The 23,524-nt window shown below is 35.1% G+C and overlaps 1 protein-coding gene across 17 annotated transcripts in view; it reads right to left on the bottom strand.

The window, feature by feature from the left end:
• CDK14 (cyclin dependent kinase 14) overlaps window positions 1-23,524 on the bottom strand; it is a 640,904-nt gene that overhangs the window by 328,495 nt on the left and 288,885 nt on the right. For all 17 annotated transcript variants that reach the window (XM_016957727.3, XM_054655946.1, XM_016957722.4 and 14 more), the window contains one exon: window positions 13,869-13,963. In XM_016957727.3, coding sequence (XP_016813216.1) covers window positions 13,869-13,963 — 95 coding nt within the window. The remainder of the gene's footprint in view (window positions 1-13,868; window positions 13,964-23,524) is intronic.

Below are 23,524 nucleotides of genomic sequence, written 5' to 3'. Positions count from 1 at the left end.
AAAACCAAGATCACATATTTGAGAAGAAAGGAAAAACCCAAAAGATGGAAAATTCTTACTTAGCAAATAGCTGCCACCACAAGTTAGTTTCTCAGTTCCCAATTTACGAAATAGAAATGAGGCATGAGCATCTGTTGGGGATTTATAGCCAGGCTTGAATATACCAGTGAGAAAGGAGTAAATTACTCACTAGAAGTTGAATGTTAACTCAGAACACTGAAGTTCATTTACTAAAAATAACATCTTAATAATACACAGCAATGAAAACATAATGAAACTGAAAAATGAAGTGTATATATTCTGAATAATTAAATTTTAAAATCAGAACCTTTCACCCCTATATATTCCTTTATACACAGACTGTAAAAAGGTTCTCATTGGCTTTAAAATACTGTCAAATGTATGAATATGTATCTATACATGTGTCAACATCTCAAAATCATAACAAATCATAAAAAAAAACCAACAACTAACCAGCCAATTGACAGCCATAATTATTTTCTATTAAGATAGCAAATTCTAATAAAATCCTTCAGACACTGCTCTTGTGCCTAAAATGTTATTGAATGGACAATAATCTAATAACAGTTAATTAAAATACCTTCACTCCCACTAGCCTTGTCACATTTGATAAACTCTGACAATTGATAAAGAGAAAAACTTATATACTTCACAACAATTGACGTCAAAATGTTATCTAATTATACATTGGTTTACACAATGGCACGCTTTAACATTTGTTCATATTTAAACTTATTAAGAATGGATGATATTCCAAAGTAAAGATGACAAATAGAACATATGGATCTACCTTGTATTCTCCTGAATTCCCACTCACCAAATTTTGAAGCTCCAAAACAGATGGTAGCAAGTTTTGCATAGAAAATACACCCAACCAACCAAATGGAATACTAAACTGGCAGTGAGGAAAGCCTAGAAGCAGCACTGCTTATGCGGAGAACAATCAAAAGGCTCAGAAATTGGTGGCACCAGGAAGTGGGCATGAGTTGAAAGTCTATATATGGAAGTCGAAAACATGGAATATTGGTTGACAATCTTTTTAGTAGCTATTTAACTTAGATTTGTTTCCCCACTCTGCTTATACAGATAACTGCCCCTCTTAAACCCAGAGAAGGAAAAACAGAGGGTGTCCAAACTAGAAAATCCAACCAGTTAGGGACAGCGACACCATCCTAAAATGGGGGATTATGTAGGGGTCTGAACCCCACTCGATTTCCAGAAGATTGGCAGCCAGGCAGGAGTTTAGAAGTTTTTTCATTGGGAATCTTATAGCATCACAGGAAAGACGGATACTGGCATTGAGGGTTTCTCAACAATATGACTTAGTCAGTACCTACAGTGAAATTCATAATGACCCAGATACCCACATACCTGGAATTCCCAATCATATTGCTTCTGTACCAGCTATCTGGCCAAAGCCTCAAATATTCAAGAGAGAGCCCAAAACAAACTAAAAGAAAAAAATAACAACTTGGTGGAAACATAGTTTTACTATTAGAAAAACTTCACAAAGGCTATTATTAATATTTTCAGTGAGAAAATATTAGTAAGAAAAGATATTGCAACCTTGAAACAAGGAAGAATATATTATAAATGAAATATTCAGAGCAAAGGTACCTTAGAAATTAATAATAAAATTTAAATTTAGAAACTTCAATAGAATATGTGAAACACAAAGTTGAGGAAATTTGATCATTAATGTTGAGCTAAAAAAAATGAATTAGAAAACGGGAGAGAAAAGACAAGAAAATTAGGAGAACAATCCAGGAGGTCCAACATTCAAATAATAAAATATCTAAAAATAGAGAAAGGAGAAAATAAAGGAAGGAAATAGTAACAAAATAATTTAAGTTCTTGAATACAAGTAAATACATTAAAGATGTTCAACATCATAAGTCAGGAAAACACAAGACAAACTCACTATCAGATACAACTAAACATCCAATATAATAAAAAAAAAGGCAGAAAATAACAAGTGTTGCCAAGTGTAAATAAAATTGGCACCCCTATACACTGCTGGTTGGATTGTAAAATGGTGCATCCACTTTGGAAAATAGTTTGGCAGTCCCTCAAAAGGTGAAAGATAGAGTTATAAGATGACCAGCAATACCACTCCTAGATATATGCACAAAAGAATTGAAAGAAGATAAACAAATGCACGTACACAAATGTTCATAGCAGCACTATTCACAACAGCCAAAAGGCGAAAAGAAACCCCACATGTACATTAATTGATGAATAAATAGATAAAATGTACATCCAAAGTATGGAATATTACTCAGTCTTAAGGAAGTATGAAGTACTGAGAAAAGCTACAACATGGATGAACTTCAAAAACATTATGCTAAGTCAAAGAAGACAATGACAAAGGGTCACATATTATTATGATTCCATTTATATGAGAAGTCAGGCAAATCTATCGAGACATACAGTAGATTGGTGGTTCAGGAGCAGGGGGTTAGTGGTGAATTCAGAGTGAATGCTAATGGATATGGGATTCTTTTTAGGGTAATGAATTGTAAAATTAGGTTGTAGTAATGGTTCCACAACATTGTGAATAGGCTCAAAACCGCTGAATTGTGTACTTTTAAAAAGCAAACTTTGTTACATGAATTGTATCATAATAAAGCTACTGCATTACACACATAAAAAAAAGGATGAAAGGACATGAGATTCCAGATTGAAAAAGTACACCCAATGAGCATAAAGCTGAACCTTGGTTTCTTTTTCACTTTATCATAAAATTTCAGGACACTAGAAATAAAGAGAAATAGCTTAACAGAAACAATGGAACTGAAAAATGGAGCAATCTTACTGAAATTCTAATGGAATTATTTCCAAGCAAGAATTCTACATCTAGCCAAAATGTCAATCAAGCATGAGCACCGAATAAAGATATTTTCAAAAATACAATGCCTCAACAACAACAAAAATCTCGCACACACCCTTTCCCAGGAAGCTATTAGAAATTGTCTTCCTCAAGACAAAACCACATAAGATGAAGACAAAAGAGCTCCAGCTCAGGGAAGAGGGGAAGGGCATGCCTGGAAATCAGGAAAGATACACCAGGCAGAGGCTCTGGGAGGCCCTGAATTAATAACAGAAATGAAAAACAGAAAATTAATATTAATTCCAGAGAAACAGAGAGGAAAAAGTAGTCACAGTACACTATGTGTCTTGGCTACAAAGATTTATATTAACATGCTAATATAAATATCAAATTCTGAATTCTGATATAATCAAAATTATGACTACACTGGGAGGATGGGAGACTGGGAGGGCGGCAGGAAAAGGTGAGTACGTTTGTTTTGAAGTGGAGGAATGAGAAAAAAAACCAAATTCTCGCTTTGCATTGTAGGAATCAGTAGATTATGCCAAAGATGAATAATCAATAAGTGAAAATAAATGAGTTTTATTAGATATTTAAAGAGAAACTGAAAGAATCAGCTAAAAAAGTGGAAAGTTGAAGGTAAAAACTGCTGTTTTTCATAAGAAACCTAGAACTAATTGACTTAATCTAAATACATACATAACTTGCATAAAAGCAAAAATCACATCAACAAAAATGAATAATTTATAGGGTGGCCTAATATTCCTTTACCAAAGTATAGAATGCACATTAAACTAAACCATTATGTGATATTAACTAAGTATTCATAAAATGGAAGAAAAAGTAAAATTAAAAACAACTAAATAGAATGCAAGAAGTGGTCATTTTCATGACAGGCATTTACTAACTTACTTTAAAAACTTGTGAAGTTATAGCCACCAGTTTTGTATGATATATAATAATGTATACTTTCACACTTACAACTGAATTTGCTAGTGATTTTTTTGTCAATTACTTAATGACCTATTCAGACTTAATGTGAAGGTAACTGGAATTATTGATCATCTTCATCCTGATCTTGGGTACTTACATCAGGTGGCAACTTTTGTACCTTAGCTGGAGCTTTCTCTAATCTCTCCAAGCTGATAATTATTGTCAGTCTTATTACATTCAATGTATTACTCTCGTGCCTCCACCCACCCCCTGAATCATGCAGTTTTCCAGGAGTATTGTTTTCTTAAGACATATGGCCATAATTCCTGTGAGAAAATTTTTAAAAAGAATTAACATGAGAAATATATACTTTTCTTTCCAAAGGAATTATCTTTTTATTACTGTTTTATCTTTTCTGTGATTTCTCTACCATTAAATATCATAGTTTAAGTGGTGAAATTCTAAGATAAACTGAGGAACAAGAATTAAAATATTATAAAAATCAGATGCATACTGTATTCTCATTAAAATAGTTTGATCTATGGTGGAATATACTCAGAACTGTGTGCTTTTGTGGATAGGCAGGCATTTACCATAGCAACAGTTGGAGATCAGAAACACTTCTATCTTAGACCATGTGAATTAAATACCAAATCATGATTATAAGTATCTAATAAGGAGAGCAATCACATAAAATAAAACTAGAATATAGAGATGATAGATATGATGTAAACAGGAAAAAAATTGATATCTCAGTACCCAACATGATAGTGGACAGTTAAAAATGACTAAAAGTAACCATCATTCCTTATTATTAGATGAGAAAAAGCCATTAGGGAAAAGGATAGAAAAGAAGTTAATTTATTTTGTCCTACCAATTACAGAAAATGAGAAGTTCCTAAGAGAGCACTGACTGAAGCTAGCTTGTTTCCTTTTCATTTCTTTAATTTCTCCTTATGGTTCAGAATTCCTCCATCTTACACTGCCTGCACATTCAGTCATCCACAATGTTTACATCTGTTCACATTCTGTACTTGGTTCTGAATGACAACCTCCCCTTCAGAATATAGAATCACAGTATTATACAGCATAACTAGTTCTCCATATATGAAACAAAAACCCTTCCATAAAGAAAAGCCTATGAGACAAATCTAGTTTTCCTATTGTTTACACTAAAACACAAATATGTTCTAGTACCATGACACCTATAGATGTGTGACAGCAATTTATAACTCAAATGGCTTATGGAGGTTTACCTCGTCTAAGATCACAGTTCTCCACATGACTTCAATCTCTTTAAAAACAAGGTCTATATATTTGTATCTCTAGAACTTAAGGATACTCCCTGGCACAGAGAAGACAGTCCGTATATGTTGGAGGGAAAAAAGTGAATGAATGAATACATAAATTATTAAGTGAATGACCATAATGAGCTGTGTTTCTGTTCCCCAAAATTATGTCACATGGGACACACTTATATATGCCAATTGTAAAACCTTGGGCAATCATTTGCTATGGAAACTTGTAGTTACCTGGATTCACACTCAACTCAGGAGATGATATGATGTAGCCACTGGAAACGGCATGCACGAAGTATCCGACATCTTAGCCTAAATTTCCTCATCTGCAAAATGAAGGGACCTTACATCTACGTCATGGTATCAGTTGGGAGCACATAACCTAAATTACATATCTCAATGTCATGCATGTAATACAGGTTATGAACCCTTTCTACAATATTCCTGATGTGAATCTAGTCATCCTCTATTTGAATGCTTTTAGCAATAAGGTGCTCATTACATTTCGAAGAAGTGAACATAATGTACAGAAAACACATAATTGAGCATTCTTCTAAGAATTAAGCCAAAGCCAGCCTTCCCCAAATTCTCACACTTGACTTCCTTACCCCATGTAGAATATATACACTACCTTTTTCTCTCCTCTCTTGGTATGTCTTTAATTCTCCTGAATAATTTTGGCATCTTATTGGAGCTCCTCTGTGCATACTCCCATACACCAAAGAAATCACTAGTCTTTTTTCACATGAATTGTTTTAAGTTACCTTTCCTCCACCCATTTTTCTGTATTAGGTTGGGATGCTTTCTTTTTTTAAAAGCAAATATACCGTTTTACTTATCCCCATGATAATTCACCTTGTAGGTTAGGCTCATCATTTTATTATATTCTTTTCTGACCCTTGATTCTATCACCCTAAGTGTTAATTATACTTTCCAGCTATGACACAAATAGGTCCAGCATATCACCACCACTATCTGAGTCATTAATAAAAATATCAAATAGAACAAGGACAAGGACAATGCCCTCCAGCACACCCCGACAGACTTTTCTCCATGATGATGTCAATTCATTGATCAACACGCTTCGGATAAAGTGGTTCAACCAGAGATAAAACTGGAAAAAAAATAATGATCTCCTAACAACTAGATTTCTATTCTTGTTTTAAATATCTCATAAATATCTCAAACTAGTTCACTAGTCTGTTGAAATCAGGAAATAACAAAGAGAATGAAGATCATTAGACCCTAATGTCTAAAAATTTATTTTAAATTTCACCAATGTTCTATATTAAGCTTATATTTCTGTAGATTCAGATTTGTCCCCCATCACCCTTTAAAAACCAGCATTACTTTTGCCCATCTCCATTCTTGATGATTTCCCAAAGATGATAAACAATGGTTCCATGAATATACCACCCGCCAATTCTTTTTACATTCTAGATTTACCTTATCTGGGACTAGATAATGAATCTAGTGGATGTTTATGAGGTGTCTTTTTCTCCTTAGGGCATGATGGAAAAGCAGGGAAAAATGGAAGCATGCCCTGTATCCGAATGTATTCCCTAAGTTGGGAAAGGTTCTGATTTTATGAATTTTTTTAAACTTTTATTTTAAGCTTGGGGTACACGTGCAAGTTTGTTATACAGGTAAGCTTGTGTAATGGGGGTTTGCTATACAAATTATTTCATCACCTAGGTGTTAAGCCTAGTATCCATTAGTTATTTTTCCTCATCCTCTCCCTTCTCCCAGCCTCCACCCTCTGGCACACCCCAGTGTGTGTTGTTCCCCTCTATGTGTCCATGTGTTCTCATCATTTAGCTCCCACTTATAAGTCAGAACATGCAGTATTTGGTTTTCTATTCCTGTGTTAGTTTGCTAAGGATAATGGCCTCCAGCTCCATACATGTTCCTGCAAAGGACATGATCTCTTTGTTATGACTGCATAGTATTCCACAGTGTATATGTATCACAATTTCTTTCTGCAGTCAATGGTATTTTATGAATCTTGACAGGAAACAGGACCCACCTGCCATTAGAATAGCCAAAATGCTAGATACTCACTTTCTTATGGTCCTGTGCAGTCAAAACATGGGCTTGAAACTTCATCTCAGCCAACAAACACAATCAATCCTGGCTTAGCATTACGAGCTAACAGTCCAAAGAAGCAATGATAATGTAGGATGTTCCCATTTTGGCAACATTGGCAAAGATAGGCAAGGCCAGCAAAGCAAGAGACAATGTCCAGCCCCAACACTCATGGTGGCAGCAGGGTGCTTAGTGGACAGTGCCATGGCATGATTTTGGCTCTGGTCTGGCTATCCAGTCTCATGCTGTTCCTGCCCACTTTTAAAGTCTTCCCAACAGGTGTGTCGGCCACACAATGTATATCCAGAATCCAACCATTTCTCTTCACCTCTTCTGCAGACATCATCTCATGTTTAGATCTTATTGCAATAGCCTCCTGACTGGTCTCTCTGATTCTTAACCTGCCCACCCTTGGTCCATTCTTAAGAAAGCAGCCAGAGACCCAATAAAATATGAGTCAGATCAAATAATTTCTCTGCTCAACACCCTTTGGAGGCTTCCCATCTCATTCTGAGTCAAAGCCAAACTCAGTACAGCCAAACCTTTCAAAGCCAACAGAATCTGAATGCCATTGCATCTCAAACCTTGTCTCTTCCTATTGTCATCCTTGCTAGCTCCCTGCAAGCCACAGCCCTGCTGTTCCTCAGACAAGCTTTCTGCCTAGAATGCTCTTCCTCTAAAAATATGTGCATCTCCCTCTTTCATCTCCTTCAGATTTTTACCTAAACACTTCTCAGCAAGCCCTCCCTGATCACCCTCAATTAAAGTTGCATGTGTGCATACCTATGCACATACATCTATCTCAGAGGAAAGCAGAAAAATGTTCAATTGCTCAAGGACTGCTTAATCTGGAAAGCAAAATATTGATAGAGAGCTACAGTTTTTCAAGAACAGATGTGGCATAAAATCATGCAAATCACAGCATTCTTCACAGATTTAAACATCAAAATGTATGAGGCAGAGAAACCAAATAAGTAAATTCTGTAGCAAGTTGAAAAGACAGTATGTAATTTTCAGCTTCCTGTCCCATCTTCTAACATCATACATACCTTAGACCATCATATAAAACTCTAGGAAGGTAGTAACACAGGTAAGTTGCAGGTTAAAATGGAGTAACTGGCATCTTTAGGCACAGAAGACTTGAGCTAAAGTCATATCTTTACCATTTTAACTTGGCTAAATCATTTGTCAATCTGCTTTAAATTCTCTAAGCATTATTTTTCCTCATCGATAAAATACTTCATAAAAATAACATGCTACCTACAACTCAAAGAGCTGAGGGTGGCATCTAATAAAATAACATCTATGAGAGTGCTTTGTAGAATGTACAACACTATAAAAACATTTTATGGGCTTTATGATTTCTATTGATACAGTTTTGTTTTCATGTGAAATACAATATTTTTGTTTTATATAATGTTATACATTAGTTTAGGCTATTTCACTAGTTTATAGCACAATAGGAACAAAATGATTATCCCTAACAATATCATGATTAGCTTTGAGTTTGTTGCTTTTCTTTGTTTCACAGCTTTATTGAGGTATGACTGATATGCAAATGACTGTATATACTTAATGTATACAATCTGAGGAGTTTGGACATATGCATGCACCCATAATACCATCACCACAATCAAGGCAATCAAGTTAATAAATATATCCATTACTCCATTAATGTGTGTGTATGTATGTGTATGTGTGTGTGTATATATATATATATAGTGTGTATATATACATATATATGTAATATATATGTATAATAAAGGCAAAATGACACAAGGAAACTTGTGGAGTAATGGATATGTTTATTACCTTAACTGTCTTGATTGTGGTGATGGTATTATGGGTGAATGCATATATATAAATAGTTTGTTTGTTTTTTAGAGACAAGGTCTTGCTCTGCCATCCAGAGTCCAGTCTAGTGGTACAATTGTAGCTCATTACAGTCTTGCACTCTTGGACTCAAGCATCCTTCCACCTCAGCCTCCAGAGCAGCTAAGACTGTAGGCACATGCCACCAGCCTGGGTAATTTTTTTTTTTTTTTAATTTTATGTAGAGACAAGGTCTCACTATGTTGCCCAGGCTGGTCTCAAATTCCTGGCCTCAGGCAATCCTCCCACCTCCACTTTCCAAAGTGCTGGGATCACAGGATTGAGCCACTGTGTCCAACCTTGCTTTTATATTTCTGATGGTAAGAATGCTTAACATAAAAATCTACTCTACTACCAAAATTGTAAGTGCACAATATCATATTGTTAAACCATGTGCACTATGGTGTGCGGTAGCTCTCTGGAACTTACGACTGAAACTTTTATCATCCATCTTGTATCCACCCCCCTCCAAAAAAAACCTGAAACTTTATACCCACTGAACAACTCCCTATTTTCCCCTCCTCCTTATTCCCTGGTAATCACAATTCTATTTTGATTTCTACTTGTACACAATTATTAAATATGTAATGAAAAATGCTGCTACACATGCTTTACTCTTATGTAATTTAAAAGAGAACAGTTATTAGCTTAATGGCAATATATATTTAAATAATCATGTTTGCTATCAGCATTCTTATTTTCACTGATGGGATCTGTTTTAAATTTTTCAGCATGGTGTTAAATAGGATAATGCGGCACTTATTTGTCTTTGGCAAAGAAAATAAAAACTAAATTGCTTAACTTTCTGTTTAAGTAGAAGAAAAATTTGTTAGAACTTTCACAACTAAATATATTCTGGAGTCAATGATTCTCAACTACATTTTCTACCTTTCTCTTCCAAGTTTTAAACCTGTATAGGGAAAAAAGACAGCTATAATAATATTTTAGACCATTATGAACGAGATTCCTTTTCAAGCTAACTGAGCGACTCCTTGGTTTAAGGTGTTCCTTCATATTTGACATATTAGACCCAACTGCCTGGGTCTGTCTTACAAACTACAAGACCTTGGAAACAACTGTACTCAAAACCATGCATCAGAGGGGCCCACATGTTACCCAATAGCAACATGAGCAACTTAAGGAGCACATTTCCTAAGGGGTTCCCAACCTTGCAGCTTCCAGATCGTAGTATCTACAGACTTTGTAACTGTATAAGAATCTAAATTACAGAACACTTTAGGTCTGTAAAGCTCTTCCTATTACTTAAAAGAAAGCCTACACCAACAATATCCTGTTAGCCACTAAACCACTTTAATAATGACCTTCAAAGTCATTTCCTTGAGTATTCTTTCACATCACTAAATTTTTACCACTTATTTCATTATTCTGGCCCTCAGAAGGCTTTTATAAAACCTAAAATGTCATTCATGGCAACAATATAAAGCAACTAGGCTTACAGTTCTCCTTTAAAGCCAAAAAAAGAAATACATTTATAGTATGTACATATTATAAATAAGAATCCTTCACTTGGTAAAACTTGAATTACATAGATATCTCAAAAAGCCCTTGAAAACTTCATTGTGAAATCAAAAGGAAAAATACAATAGTATCTAATGAATCTTAAATTATTTTACTTTCCCGTCATATCCAGGGTTTTAATGGCATGGGGTATTGGTTTTTCCTACTGTTTAACTTACAATGGTACCTCCCTCAAAAAAGGGTACAATGAATTAATTACACAGAACTACAAAATCAACATTGTTTAGAAAATACCTTTGATGTTAATAATTCTGAAATACAGCAACATTATCATTAAGTTTTAGAAATTTTAAATTAAACTGATACTGACTTTAGAACTTGCTAACAAAGTTCTGTGTGTGTGTGTGTATGTGTGTGCATTTCAGAAGACCCTAGTGGCATATATGCGACAATACTATAACTTACAAGTTTGCTTTATGGAAACTAAAAACACATTTTGTAATTGAAATAAAAGTTTAAATGGACAGGTTTTTGGCCAATCTACAAAACTTATTCAAACTATAAAGCAGTTTCACTGTTTTTAGGACTTATCTGCACTCAGGATATTAAGTGTAGAATAAAGGAAGGTTGTGGAAAGAAAGAAGAAAGTTTTCTTTTCCTCTTCTGACCAAAGACCTAGGCTAACTAAAATTGATAAAAATAAACAGGAGCTATAACAGTCCAATTAGGATGGGCCTGGGTCTATCTTACAAACTACAAGACCTTGGAAATAACTGCTTCATCTCCCTAACCTTTAGATTTTTCCTTTGCAAAATGGTGGTATTTACAGTTTCATGAGGCTGTTGAGAACACCAAAAGTGACAATGAATGTAAAGCCCTCCGTACAGTGCTCAGCATAAAACTGTAAATTTCAGCTGTTGGGTTTTATTATTGTGGCCATATTTGTCTTAAACATTCTTTTGCCTCTCTTTCTGTGGCCCTCACTCATTCATCCCAAGCCCACAGTGCCCTCCTGTTTCCTACTTTATGCCGCTCACTAATATCTGCTCTAATTTCCAAGGCACTTAATGTTTAATAATTATTATTGCCTTTCCACTGCTTCAAAACATGCAAGAAGAGTAGAGTTTATTTCTGCTAGATACTGTGAGGAAAGCAATCTGATTAAAACAATCCATTAAGGTATGTAAGAACCTTAATTTTTCTTGAGATATCCAAATATTTACAAAGAACAAGCAATTGGAAACTTGTGTTAAGGAAATAAAAACTTTAGGTAATATTCAGGGAAGTTATTTTTGAACTGGGCAATTGCCAAATAGACTAATCCTGCTGAGAAATCTACACCTTCCCACCCTAAATGAGAAGACTATCCCTAAGAAATTTCTACAAACTGAAGCGGTTCTTTTCACCAAAGGCTGATTTCAGGAATTCAACTAAACATCTTTTACTAAAAATGCACAAAAAACAAACTTCACATATAGCAGCAAAAAGCAAAATGATGAGAATAGGAAAAGATAGAAAAAGAAAGGTAGAAAGGAAAAAGGCAAAGAAGCAGTGTAAAAGTAAGGCAACACAGGTAGACAGGACAATAGAAGCAGAGGCAGGGCAATCATAAGCCAAAAATGGCCCAAGTTGGCCTCAATCTCTAAAAGAGACAAGAGTAATCTATATGATGTCCGAACTCCATGGAGAAGTTGGGAACAAAATGTTACTCTAGATACTGCATGTGCCCATATTATTAAGTGGTTGATTTAAAAGCACATGGGATGTCTCCATAAGAATTGGACTAGGGAAAATTTTACTCAAACAAAGAAAAGTGATTATGTTTAAAAGTCAGTCTTTATCAGTAAATAATGCAGGGTAGTGAATTTATTTCCTTTTATTTGGCAACAACATAAATACAAAATCGTCAAATGACACTTGATCCAATATGTACATTTTAGCCCCATAAATATATTTCATTATTTTTTAAGATTTAGAGGACAAATTTTCACATTACTTTTATTAGTTTCTTTACCAATGTTACACTGATTTTGGTGCACAAGCTACTTTCCTTCCTTTTAATTATCTAATTTGAGGGACAGAATAAGTACATTTTTGAAATCTCTTTTCTACAAAACACTGTAAAAGTCAAGCATAGTACGGAAAATCTAGATTTAACTGAAATGTGTAAACTAGACATACTTAAAATTATGAATCAAAAGTTCCAAGTCTAAATCAGCTGGAATACATTATTAACTCCAAAATCATGGATTAAACAAAAGAAATTATGTTTGCATTGATGTGTGAATCTGCATCCATTCTTGGTACCACATAATATATGCAACTGCTCAGCTCTAGCTGTCCTTGCAGTCACATTACCATATTATTCAAATGTATCTATCATTTATATGTAAATAGACAAGATAAATGGCTTCTTCATAAGACAACAATTTTCAAATGACAGACACAGGCAGACATAAGCAAAATAAAAATGTTGCAAATATTCATTTTTTTTAAGGAAAAATGGAAAGTACTTCAAATTTTTTAAAAAGTAGTGTGATAATTACAAAATGGGGTCCTAATACACTGACAATACCAACAACTATTCTAAATAAATGTCTGCACCGATGTCATTTGTGTCTTATAAATTACATGTTCTTAGATCCATCTGTGAAAATTGGGATGTTAATTATCATAGTTACATTTCACGATTCCACAGTTAAATGCTGAAGTAGTGCTACACAAATACCATGTTTTTTAAGAGAAATGGAGAAGGATTAATTATGAGTTCAAGTCCAAGTCTTCTAGCAATAATACTCTCACATAAGAAGATCATTACATTGTGTGCTATGCAATTGGAAGTTCTAATTAATAGTTGAAATACCAAGTGAGGGGGAAAACTTTGAAGTCTAAATTGTATCAGGCTTTCCTACACACACACACACACACACACACACACACACACACACACATCTTAATAAGCATGCTTTTGAGAAACCAAGTTACATATCCAAAAATAAAAAACCATTCTTATTGCCTATGAGCTTTCTTTGATAATGATCACCATCAGGCTGTTGAATCCTATGTAATAAACCTAAAAATTACAATGTATCCTAGTAACAAATAGGTTATAAATAGATAACATATCTGATAAAAATTCAAGTTAACATTTTTCTGGGTTTTTCTTTTAAGATACATATCATTCAATAATCTCTTATAGGGCCTTTATTTTATACAAAATTACAATTCTCATGTATTCAGATAAAATATTAACTTCAGTACAGCAATCTAAAAACAAAATTCTATGACAACACTATAAGAATTTCATTCATATTTTAAATGTCTAAATTTAAAAGTCTTATTTTACTTACCACATATTCAAACACAAGTGTCAGCGTCTCCTTGGTATGGATGATGTCATGAAGTAGCACTATGTTAGCATGTTTTAGTCCTTTTAAAAGAGAAGCTGTAAAACAAAATGGACAGAGAAACAATTTATCGTGGATAACAATCAACTAATATATACCATTATAATTTTGGCACACTGTCAGATGAGAGATATCTATTTTCACATGTTCCAAGTCAATAACAATTCAAAATGAAGGGTAGAAAAACAAGACTTTTTTTGAGATGGGGTCTCACTATGCTGCCCAGGCTGGTCTCAAACTCCTGGGTTCAAGTGATCCTCGTTCTTCAGCCTCCTGACAAGCTGGGATTACAGGTGTACAACACAGTGCCTGGCCAGAAAAACAAGGTTTTCATTTAGATAAAACTTCTTTCAGTTATTTTACCTGTCATCTGTTATTAATCTCTAGTTAGGTTTCATTATGATCAGGGAAAATACTTGGTATGATTCCAATTCTTTAAATTTGTATAGTTTATTATCCAGAATATGGTTTATCTTGGTATACATTCCATAGGTATGGAACCTGAATTCTGCTGATGTTGGGTGGGGAGTTCTATAAATGTCAATTTGATCCTATTATTTAATAGTATCATTGAGTTCTTCTATTAATATATCCTTACTAATTTTCTGAATAGTGGTTCTATGAACTACTGAGAGAGGCATATTGGCATCCTCAACTGTAATAGTGGATCTGTCAATTACTCATTTGGGTTCTGCTTGTTTTTGCTTTTTGTATTATAAAACTCAGTTGTTTACTGAATACATGTTTAGGGTTGCTATGTCTTTTTTGAGAATTGACCGTTTTATCAATAAGTAATGTCCTCTTTACTCCTAGTAAATTTCTGTGTTCTGAAGTCCCCTTTGTATAGCTATCCACCATTCTCTTGATTAGCATTTACCCATCCTTTTCTTTTCAGTCCTAATGATATCACACAGTTGAAGTTTCTTGTAGACAGTATACGGTTTGGTCATATTTTTAATGCATTTTGCCAATCTCTGACTTTTCATTTTGATGTTTAGACCATTTACATTCAATGTAAATATTAATACGTTGGGTTACCACCTGCCATTTTAATCTGATTTTCCTTTAGGTACCTTGCAATTTAGTCTTCACTTCTGATTTGATTTTTTCTTTTCTTCTATTCTTGCCAGAAGTTCAATTAACTCTAATTTTATTTCATTTTATTTTTTGTCCATTTCTCTACTTAGCTTTTGTACTTCTAACTAAAGGTAGGCTTGTTTGTTTCATACACCAAAAAGCATGAATTCAAATATTCAATTCATATTTCAGTGTTATGCACAGTTTTAATTTTACGGTTGACTTATTGCAAGAGTTTTTGCAACCAAAATGCACTAATCGCTATTTTCAATGTTTGAGAGTCGTTTTGGGTAGATGTGGGCTACTTTATTCTATTCCTATTTATTTAATGAACTGGTTCCTAATCTGAGAGTCTTTTTTTCTGTCACCTTTGCCCTCTTCTATGTAGTTTTTACAGCTGGCACTGGAAGACGAAAGAAGAAGGGTTTGGGTTGTCTTGTTTCTTTTTCATTTCCACAGGATCCTTAATTTCTCCCTTTTCCTTCCTTCTTTACTTTCACTATCCTGTCTTAACAAGTACCACCGTTTCTCTCTATATACGACTCTCCCCTAGAGGCAATGCTTTCCAACAGCTGCCAATTCCAGTCACTTTCAGCCTCCTTTATTGCATCCAGTGCTGTGAATGAACTACACAGCATCCCAGCTTTGTCTTTCTGGAATAATTTTGCTTGTGATTTGATTAAGTCCTCCACACCCCTGTACTGTTTTTCACAGCTTCTTAAGCCTCTATCAGCTTCCCCTGTGTCACTCTTTGCTATCACAGGCTTGTTGCTGTCTCTTAATGCTCTTGAAGGTATGAGTTGTCTGTTTTTATTTGTTCTCCTTGTTGGATTTATGACTTTTGGAGGAGTATGAGTGGGAAGATTCAAGATCAGAAAGGCATCATTAATTGTCCTCCAAACCCCTTCTCCCATAGGAACAGTAATCTTTATTTCCCCCATTGATATATCTTGCTCCTGGATCAAGGTCTAAAGCATAGTAAGAACTCAACAAGTTTACTGAATGTCATGCATCTGGGGTCCTCAGGGGTTGGGGTGGCTATTCGGAATAAGAAGAGCCTGCTGCCACCAGTAGCTCTTCCTCAAGTTTGACCAATCTTCCTTTGACTCTGAGACTAGCACTACGCCCAAACCTCCAGCTGATAAAACTCAGTTTCCACACAGGGCCTCTGGGTATCTACTCCTCTAAAAACCCAGAGAAGACCAGCTGCTAATGCTAGCAGTTTCAAGACCTTGACAAGGAATAGCTGGCTTTACCTCTTAAACTGCACTCCTTCCTCAATGCAAGCCTCCTTTCCTTTGATTAAAAAAAGGAATGAGACGCGGCCAGGCGTGGTGGCTCATGCCTGTAATCCCAGCACTTTGGGAGGCCGAGCGGGGTGGATCACAAGGTCAAGAGATTGAGACCATCCTGATCAACATGGTGAAACCCCGCCTCTACTAAAAATACAAAATTAGCTGGGTGTGGTGGCGCGTGCCTGTAATCCCAGCTACTTGGGAGGCTGAGGCAGGAGAATCACTTGAACCTGGGAGGTGGAGGTTGCAGTGAGCTGAGATCACACCACTGCAGTCCAGCTTGGCAACATAGTGAGACTCTATCTCAAAAAAAAAAAAAAAGGAATGAGACACATCACATCCCCATAATCAGATTCTTTGCAACACTGCTCATCTTAAAGAAATTTTAGATTAAGATTTATGTTTATAAATAATACCACAAAAGACGTGACTGGGCACTTAGTTTTCCACCTTTTGGATTATCTCCTTATAATAATTGTGAAAAATAGAATTACGGGGTCAAATGACATAAATATATTTACAAAATATTATTTATTAAATTTAGGTGGTGAATTTAGTCTTACATCTTTCTAACTCTGTGTAAGAATAAAAGAACTGTGAAAGACAGGGGAAAATGTTAAAAAAAATTGTACAATGCAAGTAGCCCATCCTATCAAGTAACAGAAACCTTTATTAAATTAATATATGAGCATTTATACACTCATAAGCATGAGTATTAATTTGAGAATAAATTCTTCATACCTGAGTAAAAACAAAAGTAATCAAAATTATTTCTCTTTACAGCAATGACAATTCAAGTAGAGTATTCAAAACACAGAAGTTTCCTCTTTACCATTACATTAAAAACATTATGTCTTCATTTTGGTTTTTTGTTAAGAACCTATAAAATCTGAAGAGAAAAAAAACAAAAAAAATTCTGCCTATATTCTATCAATAACTTGTAGTAATTCATTTATTAATCAAATATTTATTCAGAATCTAGTTGCTGACACTGGTGGCCCTGAGCAGGTCCTTGATCCCTTGGCAAATAATAATACAGCAAGGCCATATCTTTAAAGAGAGATTTACAACACCAAGAGTGAACTTTCATGTAAATGATGATATTTGGGTAATGATGTGTTATTCCAAGTTCATTAACTGCAACAAATGTATCACACTGGTTGGGGATTCTATTAGCTGGGGAGGCTATGCATATGTGAAGGATGGAAAATATGTGGAAACTCTCTGTACTTTCCAATGAACTTTGCTATGAACCTAAAACTGCTCTAAAATGTAAAGTCTTTTAAAAAATAAATGAGATTTACCCATGTTTTAACATATTAAAATAAATTTCAATTATTTAATATTTCACTAAAATAAAATAATATTTTAGATACACAATTACCATGCAAATGAGTCTGCACTGGACAGTCATCAGAGAAGGCAAAAATAAAGTACTTAGGACTTAGTAGTACACTAACTGCCAGTATTACCTCCACGAAGGTGAACTCGTGTTATCAGAACTATTGTTACTGCTATGAATTTCCATTGTCTTCCCCAAGCAAACCTGTTTCATAACAATATATTAAATCCTTAATCCAAATATAAACTTTTATAAACACATATTGGTCAAAAGAAGGCAGTCTGATAACTGATCGGTGGGGAAGGCAATAAGAAGGGTGTTCCCTCTGGAACTGAATCTGGAGCAACAATGTATATTCCCAGGCAAGAGAAGTAGACACTAACTATGGTAGAGAGGACTTCTCTTCTGCCCTACACATATCTGCCAAGAGAAACTTAGTTTTGCACACTAAAAACCTTATTGTAAAAATATCTACAGGCTTACTTTATCTGAGCTTTATAAACCAGCACTCAAGTGAGAAAGTAATTACAATAACAGTAAAATCACAGCACATTAACTTTGAAGAAACAATCACTATAGATTTACCACAGAGTTTAGTATTGTTAATTCTAATAATTTACAATCTTCTTTCTTTCAATTATTCAACTAGCCCAGTAGCCTTAAGCAATTAAAACTTTATTAGGTAGCTAGCTTTCAGATATTAATCTGGGGATCGCATAGGCTCATTTTAAAAGTGATACTTGCTTCTGCACCAGTCTTCTGAGGTGCACACATCCTCAGAGATCATTATTTCAAACCACAGCAGGGTATTTTTAAATGATGGCAAGGTATGGTACATAACACCTAGCCTGCACAGGAACTTTTCAGATCAAATGAATTAAGGGCCCCTGAATATCATGTCGTAAGAAAGGCACATGGCTTTGTGAAGCAAGTTTTGGAAACATATTATTGAACATTATTTGCAATCTTGTCAAATTCCATTTTTCAAGTTAATACCTCAGGTTGTCAAATTCAGAGATGATCCATCCTTATTGGCAACAACTCCATAAAGGTATTAAAGCTTCCACTTCAGTGAGAATCTCATACCCAGAGGACGCTTTGACACAGGATTTTCTTTAACCGTTTTCCCCCAATTACTGCCTTTCTTCTCTTACCACTTACACCTAAATTGTTTCTCATTTCTCAAAGTAATATCTTCACACCCATCATTTCCTACTGTGTGTGTCCCACAATTTCAGTAAAATCAAATTCCTGCCAACATTCATCTTAAGAAGAAAATGTTTTTTCTTGAAAGTGACTAATATTATAGAAAAGCATCAAGTCATTTTTCATATTATATTTTTGACCAGTTAGATGAAATCTCAAAGCCTCCACATTACATCCTAATAAATCTCAATAATTATGACAGATTTTAGATTTCAAAACATATTTATATAAACTTTTGAAACACACTGTCAGTTAAATAAGTACCAACATCTGAATTTGAAACAAGCCCTCTTGCTTTTAAGATTAACATAATGAATTCATACTTGGAAAAGCACAGAGCCACTAATTTCAAAGCTGATGGCAGAAAAATGGCATTAATGGACAGAAAACAGCCTACGATATGTACCAACATCACGGTAGGTGACAGACATGACTAACTTTGAGGCTGCCAAAGGCAGCAGCCACTGGTCCCAGCGAGGTGCCAGATACTACAGTTCCTGCTGTTAGCAAGGCAAGGGAGTCTCCTAGCTGCCAAGTCAGTCCAGAGATTAACACCTACAAGTTCTAGAGCCAGTGTGTCTCCCTCATCAAGACAAGCACTGTCAAAATCATACTCCATGTAATCCTAATAATATCATAAACACAAGACATGTTATTCTGTCATTGTTTATCTACAAAAATCCTGTAACATTAGCATTAGTAATTCAAGCACCCTTGGTTTCATCATAAGTTTTAGGTAAACATATGGCAATGTTTTAAATTTATTTCACCAGTGAGATTTGAAAAGGTAAAATTGCACATGATGCAAAAGACTTGTAATTAGAATTAAGGGTGAAAATTATAACAATAGTTTAGGGGCTGTGGTGTCAAAACTATACAAAAACAGAAAAACATTTGCTCATAGAGGTAGCTGTGCTCTGACAAAGTCCCAGTAGGATAGAGGGATGCAGGGAGCCTTCCCTCAGGTTGGCAGAAGGATTCAGATTCATATTCGCAGCCATACTCAAACCTTGGCATCCCACTTTGAGAATAAACAACTTAATTTTTCACTCCAACTTGGAAGAAATGAATTTCATCCAAACTCTAGTCCCATCATGATTAAAATGAATTTTGAGATAATACAGAAAATCAGAGTAAGTTCATTTTATCAGATACCCACTGTAGTGGTGTGTGTTTTTTTTTCCAAAACCAATGTTAATAAAGGGGAAAAAAACCTTTAATATTTGAGATAATTTTCTAGATCATTATTTGATGTCCTACTAGGAAAAAAGAGATTACAAAGACACACAGCCCATCCGCCATCATTTCACCTTTAGTCTCTGGGAGAAAAAAGACATTCACAGGCTCCTTTCATCTTATGTGTTCTTTCTCAGCAGAGTGGAGTAGAGGGATTGCTGCCTGACTTTTCCAGAATGACTACTCATGAAACCTAAGGACCCAACTATATCTCAAGCTACAACCACAACAAACATCAACTTTTTTTTCCAGCCCACAGCTTGACAGCTTTAAGGCTGTTGAAATTTACTTTTACTACAAATAGTAAAACTACTTTTAACTACTAAGTTCCATCTCCCTTACTTGCCAGTGGAGTCTGAATATTTTCATAGCTAAAATATTCTGAGGGGAAATATAAAGAGGGGACTTAAAAATTGCATGCACAAAAGAGACAGGATTGCTTGTTTAACTGTCTGTAATGAGGAGACAGTCTAGCAGAGAAAGAACATGTGCGTACGCTGAGCACTGATGCGCAGCTCCGGGTTAGTGCATTCATGGTTCTATAATGCATGCTGCCTGCTTGGCCTAAACACTGGAAGAGCAATGATAAACACTGTGATTGTGATCAATCTGGACCTTCTCCTTAGTGATATCTAATACAATAAACACTCCACACACAGAACCATAAACTAATGAATGAAAAAATAAAGGAATAGGGCTAAAAAATAGAATTAAATGTTTGACCCCATATTTGCTTTTTATTCTTTATACACACATATGTACAAAGAGTCAACTGTGGGTTATGGAGGGAAAGAGGTCATAGCCAACTCTAAACGTAAGGTTAAAATAAATGTGGTGTCATGTAATCCTTAATTTAGCTAAAATCACATTCAGGATTTAGAGATGTTTTTTGTTCACCAGATGTCATCCAAAATTGGAAAGGTAATACAACAGGTTAGGAATACTTTTAAAATATCATGTAAGTTGTTTTATATCTATGAAAAGGTGTACTGTTTTCACTTGCTTCTTAAGAGTTTTTCAGTTTGGAGATGGGCAAAAATTCAATCCCACTACACACTTCTCTTGCTCTGCTTCTCTCTAATTTCCCTAACATCATAGAACTGAAATGTGATATTGGAAATTACAGCCTAAACCATTTCCCCCTTCCTTAGCATCGATACCTATTTATCTGTCACCTGACTACTGGCAAAGAGCGGTGAGATACAGGCTATTTCCACATTGTAGACTCACATGCCCACATCAACTGGTTACTAAATCACTGTAAAGAACACATTCCTCTAATACTACAGCTTGACCACATGAAACTGCCAATATTTGACATTTTTTACCTACTAACACAGCAATTGTACATGGTTCAACCTAGTAGAATTTACCTGGTTCAAAGCATTTAAATTTTTTCACAAATGTATTGTTATTTTTACCAACATTAATATTCAAACCAGTTAATCTGCTACCAAATCACCACCAATTGACTGCATTTTTAAAAAGGAATAATCTATTCATCAAATTATAGTTATAGCTGAGAAGAGATATAGAAATAATTTAATATCCTACATACATCTTTCTGCATCATTTGAATTGTTTATGATAAAGATATATTGCTTTTATACTAAAAAGGAGATATCTGGAAAAGTTTTTATTACAAGTGAATGTGCTAAAGAACTGAAACAACACTATTAAATAAAAAGCATACAGGTGTTTATACAATACGGAACTATAATACAATAATGAATCATTATAACTGCAGTAATATTCTTCACTTCTAATCCCTCCTCACTTGGGTACTGGTGGAAATATGTATATTAAGGATCTCTTTTTCTATCCTGGTACACTGTAGACCCTGTATCAGCCTGTAATTTGCTCTCATATCTCATGTTAATCTAACATGTTAAATCTGTTTCTTTTCTAAATAGTTACTTTCCTGCATTAAAATTTACTCAGTGCAAAACATTTTCAATCTTGCTGTCTCCATTCACTGCTAGTTCAACCTGTAAATGACCCTCTTCTGCTGTTCCATGCTCTAGTTAATCTTGGTCCTATTTGTGATGGGAAAGATCCAAACAAATGCAGGTACTATATAAATGCTAGACATATGGCTCTTCTTAAATGCAAACATCTTGCTAGTAACTTCTGGGGAAAGGAAATGTACTTAGCAACAAGGATGGGAATGGTGTTGATTATAATCCAGGTACTGTCTTCAGGAGGAAAAGAGACAATTTAGGGACTGAGGGTTTCTGCAAGACCTGATAACAGGTTTTTTATTTTTTAATCTTGGTCTGGCCATAAAAACTAGGTTTAAAAGCCGTTAGGCAGTTTGCTTCATTTTAACTATTTTATACTTTATTACACATGGGTTACATGTACAGTTAACAAGAACACTACAAAGTATGTGATTGAAAAAAAAAAAAAAAGATGAGTGGTTTCGCACCAAGCCCCTTATGTTTTCTGGTTAAGAAGAATAACCATTCATATCATATTAGCTATTACTATTTGACTAGATTTGTATTTACATATATTTTATTTATGTATTTATTTAGAGGCAGGGTCTTGCTCTATTGCCCAGGCTGGAGTGCAAGGTGTAATTACAGCTCATTGCAGCCTCAACCTCCCAGGCTCAAGTGATCCTCCTGAGCAGCTGGGACCACAGGCACCTGCCGCCACCCCTGGCTAATGTTTTGTTGTTGTTGTTGTTGTTTGTTTGTTTCTAGTTATTTGTAGAGATGAGGTTTTGCTATGTTGTTCAGGCTGGTCTCGAATTCCCGCACTCAAGTGATTCTTCCACCTTGGCCTCCCAAAGTGCTGGGATTACAGGCATGATACACTGTGCCTGACCTTGCTGTCTGAATAGATTTAAATCAACCTCTCTTTAAATGAATGTATGTGAATAGCTATTGTTGTATGCTTTTACACATAAGATTTACACATCTGTATCTTTTACAGATAAGTTTAAAGTCAGAAAACATCTCCTTTGCCATGGCTACAAGTCCCAGCACCCAAAGGCACATAAGATACTCAACTTTGTAAGACTGTGGTGAAGAGGTAAAGCACTGTCAGACTCCTCCACAAAACAAGGTAGTTCTGCAGCATATTCTTAAGCAAATTAGAACCTACCTCCCTTTATGGAGAAACAGACCATTCACCATTCGCAACAGCCACAGCTCCAGGCTCATCATGCAGTGCTTCTCAAAGTATGGCCCTCCAACCAACTACATCAAAGTCAACTGGTGTGCCTGATACCAATGCGGATTCATGGAGTCCTATCCCAAAGCTACCAAATATAAGTTTATAAGGATGGAACCCACGAATCACCCAATACATATTTATTTAACATCTACTACATGCCAACCACAAGGCACTGGAGATAAAACAGAGGAAACACAGACAAAAAACTCTTGTTCTCATGAAGCTTATATTCTATATTTCAACCAAACTGTCCATTTAAC

This window comes from Pan troglodytes, chromosome 6 (genome assembly GCF_028858775.2).
Source record: "Pan troglodytes isolate AG18354 chromosome 6, NHGRI_mPanTro3-v2.0_pri, whole genome shotgun sequence".
NCBI lineage: Eukaryota > Metazoa > Chordata > Mammalia > Primates > Hominidae > Pan > Pan troglodytes.
Note: the sequence above shows the minus strand (reverse complement) of the source record. Positions and strands in the feature narration are given on the sequence as shown.